The 9,401-nt window shown below is 37.0% G+C and overlaps 1 protein-coding gene across 1 annotated transcript; it reads right to left on the bottom strand.

Moving 5' to 3' along the window:
• Nucleotides 1-573: 573 nt before the first annotated feature.
• LOC113665734 (microfibril-associated glycoprotein 4-like) lies at nt 574-5,358 on the bottom strand. The gene is made up of 6 exons (XM_089202052.1): nt 5,322-5,358; nt 4,149-4,238; nt 3,360-3,616; nt 3,016-3,133; nt 2,399-2,782; nt 574-1,943 (listed from the first exon to the last, which is right to left on the bottom strand). Exons 2-6 carry the CDS (start codon nt 4,234-4,236, stop codon nt 1,678-1,680), a joined length of 1,113 nt encoding a protein of 370 aa, XP_089058178.1. The 5' UTR covers nt 4,237-4,238; nt 5,322-5,358; the 3' UTR covers nt 574-1,677.
• Nucleotides 5,359-9,401: the final 4,043 nt, after the last annotated feature.

Raw genomic sequence — 9,401 nt, 5'->3', positions numbered from 1 at the left:
AAAAGTTCCTCTAATTTCCTTTGTTGACTTTTTGATGTAATTTTATTGTAGCAAACTGTCATAATCTGTAAATTTCCTTAAATTTAACAATCCGAACAGCAAATCCTAAAAATCAATGCGCAGCATTATTGCTCGTGGACGTTCAACAGAGAAAAATTTTCCTTTCTCCTCACATTATTGCCCCTGAATCAAACATTAAGGTCGTGAAAAGAAAGGAAATGATCACCAACTGAAGATGTTCTTGATTGTTAAACAAATTCTCCCTGTCATCATCTTAGGAAATGTAAGGAGAGCAGTATGGAGAATATGCATCCTGATGTTAGGGTGTAAAGGGTGAAACGAAGGTGAATCGTTTGAGCCTGTCACTAACAAATTTCTTGTTGTCACTAGAGCCATGAGTTTCAGAGCGTGGATGGTGAAAAGTTACCTGCAGATTCTTCAGTACCTGGGGTGCACTCCTAACGATATGGACAAACTTACGTCTAAATTAAAAACCTTACACGAGTTGGACGCCATAGCCGCAGAATGAGCCAAAAGAACGGTCTTGGTTTCTTAATTTCGCTCCCCATCGCATTCAAATTGTGAAGAATCGAAAAATTTTTATGTATCAAGATTTAACACTTATAAGTAAAGCTGTAAGGAGTTCTCTTTTAGCCTGGGAACCAATGATCACAAGTGATACGATACGCCACTTTCGAAGTATCAAAATTTTAACATGGCTCCGAGGCTAGGGGGAACAAAACAAAAGAAATTTCACCTTCTTATCCTTATTTTTGGTATTTCTACAAACTGTGTATGTAACATAATCACCTGATGAGCCATATCTACAAAATGGGCCTTAGGCGTGACAATGTGCTCTTATGATTAAAAGTGTCGTACGTCTATCAATAACAATGCAAGGTATTCACTCTCAAAAAAGCTGAGAAAATACAAATAAAAGCAAGAAATGAAGCATTTTAGAATCATAGACATTACATTACCGCATTCCAGTGTACACTAGAACTTCAAATATTTGTTTTTCTGAAAGCGTTCTTCTAAAGTCAAAACATTGGGTAATTATTTGGGGTTTCGTTATAGAAATTAAAGGGAACTAGAACTGAATTAGCGACCGGGTTTACTCTTCTGATATTGACTAAGAAAAAATGAAGGCTGTGTGATTTCTTTGTGTTCCGTTGAGTGAAAATACGAGTAAAAAATTTAAATAATTAAACCTTGTATAACTCTTGTGAATACTTCAGACCCATTTAAAATCAGTGTGGAGACAGGGTCTTTTCAGCCACTGCCCCCAGGCTATAGAATGTCTCACATATAATCCTTAACTTGAGTCCATTAGTTTCTTTTTTTCTTGAGAAACGATTAAAGACGCATCTTTTCAGAGCTACTTATGATTAACTGTCAATTTCCAACTATGATAAGAAGCTTTTTGTATGTACCGCTATATAGATTAAGTCATTATTATTACTATCATGTGATTATTATTATCAGCTAACTGGCCGATTTTACACAATCAACTATTCCTATTTTGAAAAACACACGCAAAGGAGCAAGAAATATCCTGAACGACATCTCGCTAAGCTCCAATTTAAGAGTGATTATTTAATGAATAGACTTGATCGGGACACTCGTCTTTTTGGTTAAGTTGGTACTGTATCATTGTTGTGCCATAAACATGATAGTTCAGAAATCCACTGGTCTTATTTTCATCTCGGTTCTCTTTAGAGAGTAATAATGTCCTTTCCAGCCTTTCCAGTTCACTCCATCAGCATGGGAGGAGTGACTGCCACGAAGATACAAGCCATTGAGATTTGAGTGGTGACACTTATTGTACCACCAGGCTCCTTTGAACTTAATGGCGCAGTTGTGATGCTCATGATTATCACTATCTTGATCTCTAGTGGTGAATGGCATACCGCGATGCAAAGCAAGAGAGTCACTAGAATTTCCTAAAAAAATGAGCCGCACTATGAGTATTACGTTTGACCAACAATGAGCTTATGTATGATTTAACGATAATGATATGGAGTAAAAGTATTCTTAGTAATATCTATGATTCATGTCGAAGATTCTAGGGATCGAATTATTCAATGTGATAATGCCAATAAATATGTTTGCCGAGACACTCATCAGAGCTGGATTAGTTCGTCAGGTAAACAACGCACTGCACTGATCCGACTGCAAATACCTCTGAACTAATCAACGTCTGGTATGCGCTGTCCAGGATTGCGTATCGATGAGCAGAGGTTACTTTTTTGTTTTCAAAGCTATTGATGGAAAAGAGTTTAAGCATATTTACATTACTTAGCTCTCTACTCCTCCCCTCCCCTCCCCTCCCCTCCCCTCCCCTCCCCTCTTCCTTCTTAGAATGACTAGAATAGAAGAGACGAAATGACAGTTCTACCTGAATAAGAACCAAGGATCAGCTTGTACTTGTCTTTCTCACTCAAAATACCAAACATCTTGTACTCAGCATAAGTATTTTTTTCTTCAAAGTCTTCCAAGTCCACACGTAGCATGTTGTTATTACATGAGGTCAAGCGATGAATCTTGTCCAATCCGAGCCAAAACTCGCCATTCAGGTCACCAAACCCACATTTATAGTCGTTCCAGTAGCGATAGAAATCAACCGAGCCGTTCAGTCTCTTCTGAAACACAGTCCATCCTCCACCGTCCGTTGTTTGGTCGCAGAATACATCAAAGGCAGTCAAATTATCAGGTTTAATGGTGTACACACCGTCTTCTCTCTTTCCAGCTTTGTAAATGTCAGCACAATTTTTTTCCAGGCCTATGAACAAATGGAAAAAATTGCAGGATTCAATGCCGCGCACACAACACTTGATAGTAGATCGTTCAGGGAATAAAATTTCAATAATTTCTAAATACTCTACATCAATCAATTTACGAATGAGTCCAAATCTACTTCTATTAACAGATTCAAAAAACAGTTTGTAAACTACCCAATTTTAGTGATTTATTTAACCCAAGAGGATTAGTGAATGAAATTGCAATTTACGTGACCTTGCAACTGGCAGTTTTCTCCACTGAATCCATCACGACAAACACAACGAAAACCTTTACTGCTGAATCCAGCTTGACAGGTCCCATTACTCAAACATGGACTACTGCTGCAGGGATTCTGTTGATAAAAAGGAAGTAACCTTTTTCCAAACTTTTTTTTTTACATCAAGAATAAAACCACTTTAGCGCCAAAAAACAAACAACCTCCCCTGATGAATAACAAAATAAAGCTCTTGTAGCTTTCCCCAAGATCAAGAATCAAGAATAAGATCACTTTAACCTGAAATGAAAATAAATCATCTGTGTCTGACTCCCTTCAGGTTGGTAAAAATGTGAAATTTTACCTCGATTGCAAAATATATGTAGCCTGGTTTATTCACAAGAAGAAATGGAGCATGGTTTTCCTCGGTGGCGTTGTTCAACTCGCATTTTTGGTTTCCTCCTTCTACAGGTCCAACATTAATGGATACGCAATTAGGCTCCATATAACACATCACTCTGCAGCTTCCCTCATTGAGCACTTCTGCACTCCTGATCACACGATCCTTCATGGCCATGTTTTGTATTCGGTCCCTGAATATAATGCTTCGACAATCGTCACCTGGGAAAGGCAAACGAATAGAATTAATCGTCCAGGTTATCGCTTATTCGTACAATTTTTTATCGTCACTTGGTAAATAAACACATCAAAGCAGGCTATTTTACCAACTTACTGCACGAAAACCTTTATCAAAGAGTCTTCTCCAAAGGGGATTCTCATCTTTTTACACTTCAATTCTAACGGGAGGTTTTGGTTATCAAAACAGAGCGATATAGATGAGCTAACCAGCGGAAAGGATATGTTACGGAAAATATCCCAAAAATTTTCATGGCTTTAACTAATTACCACACTACAATATCATTGACTCGTTTGTTTCAATTTATCAATATGATCCTTTGATGCGAATATTTTGAGGGCTTTTTGCAAACACGGTAAAGGAAAACAGTATCCAATAGTCTCTGTATATGTGCATAAAAGGAGATATTTTGATATAAAAAAATATTTGCTTAAAGATTATTGCATTGTCAGCAGATGGCCTCGTCGAGGGAGCAGCGAAACACAAGAGATTTAATAATAATATAGATATGCTTACCAGAGCAACAAAAGCATGGTGGGAAGGTTATTCCAAGAAAAATATAGATACTGCAAATGATACCTCTAAGAAAAAACTTGAACTTCATTGCTATAAATTAAAAAAAATAACTTCAAGGTAAGTATCATTATCGTGACTATATTAAAGTTGTCTCAAATTCCAAAACTTTCTGTTTTCTTATAAATTTAAAAGCTAATAAAGGTCATGCAGTTGTTCAACATTAATTTCTCAGCTATTTCTTCTTAAAGGAACTCTTAATAACCAGGATATTTCGAAACAAACTCTTTTTTTTGTTGTTGTATTATTGGAAATATCGACGCCGTTCTGTTGATGGGTTTTTACATTTACTCTCTTTGGAAATATAATCATCAGAGGAATTTCTCTTTAGTAAATAAAAATTCACGTGTATAGGTAAGTCAACCACTGCAAAAGGCACAAAACGAGGAACATAGCGGATCCTCATCATACAATGAACTACTTACATAATTTAGTAGTAGAAATAGTAACAGCGGCAGCAGTAGTAGAAGCGGTAGCAATAGTTATCATTATAGTAGAAGTACAAGAGAATATTGATATCCTCTTGTAGAAGTATCAATAGTAATTGCAGAAGTAGTAGTAAATAGTGTTAGTAGTGGTTGTATCTCCAAAAGTCTGATTTGAACAACTAGAAAAATTGATCTTATGGTGGATAGCAATACAATTACACCCTGATACGCTCCTTTATATAAAGACAGACAAAGTACTTTAAAATTCAAGTTCTAATCCTTTGCGAAATTGTGGATCAACTATATAGTTGACTAAAGTGCAAAAATGAAAATAGTTATGAAATGATATTTAGGTTCTTGGTCAGCAATCTTGCAAATAGCTCTACATATTTCATTGGACGAGAGCATAGTAGTTAGCATTAAACATCCCCCGACTTTTTCTGAGTTAGACTGGTCCCAAGCATTCTGTGACATTCGGGTGGCTTTTTAGAACTTCAAACTAAAAGAAAAAAAATTGTAACAACTCTGACGAGAAGGATGTGACAGAATGTGAAATATCGTGTAGCTGAATTGACAGAAATTTATTCAAAATTGTTCTCGATCATTTCTGCAATTAGCACAATTGGTCTGAGCTAGAAAGGCTTGGTCTAAGAAATATAGATATGTACCTCACAGAGATATTTCTTACCTCCGAAGCGAAAAAGTGGTTTTCTTACTTGATTTTGTTCCTGGGGGTATCAATAGTGAAAACTTTATGGTGTCGTGCTTTCCTTTAATTTATAGAACTGTTTGAGCTTCTGTAACTATGGTTACAAAACAAAACCGCTATTCTACACGCCACAGTCATTCTTCCTATCCAGCTGTTCTAATTGTTGTTAGTCATCAGATCATAACTTTTGTGTTTAAATCTAAATGACTGATCTCACATCTCAGTACCACTGGATATGACAGGCAATGAAATACTTCAATGAAAAACAGAGAATGTTTTGAAAAACTTATATGGCAAGTTAAACTCTTAAACAAAGCTGCAAATTATTTGGTCAAAACACTCTCAGCGGGACATGTAAGAAGTTTTAGAACTCAACAATGTTTATCCATTTTCGCTGGAGGTAACTTAGGCCAGTTTTATGTCTTTCAAATTAAAGATTTATGAAAATATAAATTTTTAAAACAACACAATGTGTCGCATTTTCCTCTGGAGTTAACTACGGTGTTATGTAAGGTTATGCTTTTTCCAATTTAGAAAGTATCCTGCAAAAAATGCTCTTGACAAAATTACCAAACGAGTGAGCAAGTTTCCCTGAAGATTTTTGGCGGCTTTTCGCAGTGTTGTAAGAGGTAATTTCGTTTACGCTAAATGTTGAGGCCGGAAACCTTGATTTTTTTAGGAAAGCAGTTTCTTGGCTCCGCCTTCACCTTGGATAAGTAGATGCACCTGTGGTGTGTCCAAGTCAGAATTCTCAGAAAGACAAACTGTGAAAGCTAACACATTTGTGGTTAATAAGCTGGTCATTGAAATTGCCGTGAATCGTTACATTTGCAAAATTAGGGCGCACACGAACAAATTCTAACTAAAATGTATGGACGCGTAAGTTTTCCGGGACTCGTTTTGCTCAACACTTTTTGCCACTTTGCCATTTAAAGCGATTCCGAATAGGAGAGCATGACACTCATATGTTTTATTAAATTTGCTCGATACAAATTCTTTTAAGCCGCAACAAAGTTTGAAGCAGGTTTGCTACCCTCTTTTTGCTCTGCGTTACTTCTCTTCTTTACAGTGTTACCTGAAAACTTCATTTCTCTTAGGCAACCAGGATGAAGAAATAATATCATGGAAATTATTGACATTTACAAACACCCGAAACAGGAAAACAAAACGAAACAAGCGAAACCACCGAAATGATCAAAACAAAATGATCGAAACGAAACGAACCTAACGACCAAAACCAAACGACCGAAACGATCAAAAAAGTATACAAAAAATAATGGGGTCAATCCTGGTAAAATGAACGGGTGTCATGCAGGTGTCAGTCGTCATTTTCTCTCGTTTAGATTATGGCCTATTCCTGATCTACCCCACGGGAAAATTCAGTGATCTCTCGCGATTGCCATCGGCTTAGTATTATGCGGCGATGGAACCTCAATTAAAAAAAAGACAATCAATAAAAGAGTCTCGGACATAGACGTTGTCACTGAATACCGTTATCTGTTATCTCTCCTTTCCGTATACGCTTCAGTATTCAATGAGGCTGGCGTTCCGTACTGGAAACTACATATTATTATAAGTGTCAAATTATAGTTTCAGCTGCTCGCGTTGAGGAAAAAAAAATTAAGTTTCGTGTGACGGCTTTGATATGTAAAATCCTTAAATGCGAGAGAATATCTGAAGTGAAGTCCGCCACTTTTCAGCATCCACTCGTCTCGATCGTTGTAGTGGTTTTGTTTCAGTCACAACGGTCGTTACACTTCGGTCGTTTCGTTTTGTTGTTTCAGGTTTTAGTACATGCCGAAATTATTAACGACTTCACCACAAATTAAACATTTTGACTCAATATATGTCCGCTAACAAAAGTGATCTTAATAAGAAGTGCTCAGAAACTTCAGGAAAATGGCGAAAAAATAGAAAAGGAAACATGCTGACTTTGAGGTTTTTTTTTAACCAGGTAGTCATAGGCCTAAGTGATGATAAAATATACGGTGTTACAGAGAAAGTGATATACCGTTACAAGTAAACGCTGTACGATACTTCTCATGGTGCGTGAAGACCTAGTGTGCGGAAGGGTACTCTGGTTAAAACAGGCTGTTATTAACGACAAGATAACTTATGCCCCATTCACACCAAAGCTTAAACATGTTTAAAAGTTGTTTTGTTAAACACAGTTTAATTTTTTTTTTCTTCATAGAAACTATTTAACCGAATATTTTTGACTTGAAGGTAGCACATTGGAAATGCAAGTTAGCAAGTACTTGAATCCAATGGAAAATCAAGTTTTTCAGTTCTCTGTTTATAATTTTCATTCAATGAAAACCAGTTTAACAAAACATGCTTTGCTGGTGTGAATGGGGTATTAGTTCTATCAACTGAGTTGATCATACAAATTGGTCCCTGTAAAGGGTTTCTAAAGGCCTATTTACACGGCACGACTTTGTCGCATGCGACAAGCTTACGACAGGCCTACGACATGACTTAAGAGTCGTAAGCGAGTTGTAGGTTTGATTTACACGAAACAATTCGTGTCGTAAGCCTGTCGTAAGCTTGTCGCATGCGACAAAGTCGTACCGTGTAAATAGGCCCAAAGGCTACCCTTTCGATCGCCCCTCAACATAGCGTTATTGATGACGTCACTTACATCGTCGATCGACATTACTCTTGTGAATACCTGGACCCCCGTGCAAAAATGGATCGCTACAAACTAAATATTACATAAACTTAATATGAAACAGGCCCTTGTAACTCGCTGTTTATTTTATCAGAGAAACCTTCGTACCTAACTTTACACATAACGATCTGCGATGACTCTGTGTTAGTGAAGTGATCTTTCCCTTTACGTAAAACCACCAAGTAAGAAAGTTGGATGCGATGAATCGACACTTGACTTGCGACGAACTTGAAAAGCTAGCTTGTTATGACTATTCGCAAAAGGTGCAGTTTAATTTGCGAGAGTTATGATGATAAAGTTTGCCTGGTTATCATTCTCTCTACTTGTCAATTGATTTGTTCGCCTTTCTACAATCCACATCAATAGGCTTCAGGAGATTCCATTAGTTTTGCGACTTTTCCACCTAATTAAGAGAAATATCTCATTACATAGCAAATGATATTCACCCCTGAACTCGTGTTTTATTGTTATTCTATTGTGTTCTCGCCCACTCTTACTAATTACATTTGGTATTTTTTCAAACTCATTATGAAGCATCATGTACAGATGAGCCTCGACACAAATAATGACCTTGAGCGTGACAATGTGTTTTTTTTATAATTGTAGTGGGATATATTCATCAAGAGTAAGTTAAAAAGTAGATATTAAGACTTCTCTTCGTTTTAAATGTCGCTTTATCCTCCAGATTTCGAGAGTTTTTGTCAGGTTCTTCTTCAACGTCAATCGTGTGGGGAAGCGCTGGAATGCTGTTTACTTCAAGAGTAACATAAGAGGATTTGATAACCATGAAAAAAATCGCCTAAGGACACTTCGAGATAGTGATAATCATTCTTAAACAGTTTCCACCGGAGCATGCTGCTTGTGTTCAGGTGTGGATAGTGTTATTTTACTTCGAAATAATTTATTCTTGAGGCAGATTGTTTCTTACATTTTCCTATTAATGGCACCATTTTTATCGAGGCAAAGTTCACCTAATTTCCTTTGTTGACTTTTTGATGTATTTTTATTGTAGCAAACTTTTATAATTTGTAAGTTTCCTTAAATTTAACAACCCGAACAGCAAATCCTAAAATTGTTGCGCAGCTTTATTAGTCGTGGACGTTAAACAGAGAAAAATACTCGGAGCTCTCGATCAGGATCGAAGCCCCACCGCCCTCCCCCCTCTCCCCTTCGACAACCGGTGGGGCGTTTTAGAGATTTGAGCTTTTTCCTGTAGAACTACATTCTATATCCTTCCCTTTCCCCTCCCCTCTTTCCTCTCCCCCAGCCTACCCCTGCTAAAAAATGTTTGCTTCGTGTTCAACCTTGTCCTATCACACTAGTTTTTACAGGAACTTATAATTAAACACAGCCAATGGATAGATTTGTTCTCATGGCCAGACGATCTA

The sequence above is a fragment of the Pocillopora damicornis genome, chromosome 3 (assembly GCF_964200805.1).
Source record: "Pocillopora damicornis chromosome 3, jaPocDami1.2, whole genome shotgun sequence".
In the NCBI taxonomy this organism is placed as follows: domain Eukaryota; kingdom Metazoa; phylum Cnidaria; class Anthozoa; order Scleractinia; family Pocilloporidae; genus Pocillopora; species Pocillopora damicornis.
Note: the sequence above shows the minus strand (reverse complement) of the source record. Positions and strands in the feature narration are given on the sequence as shown.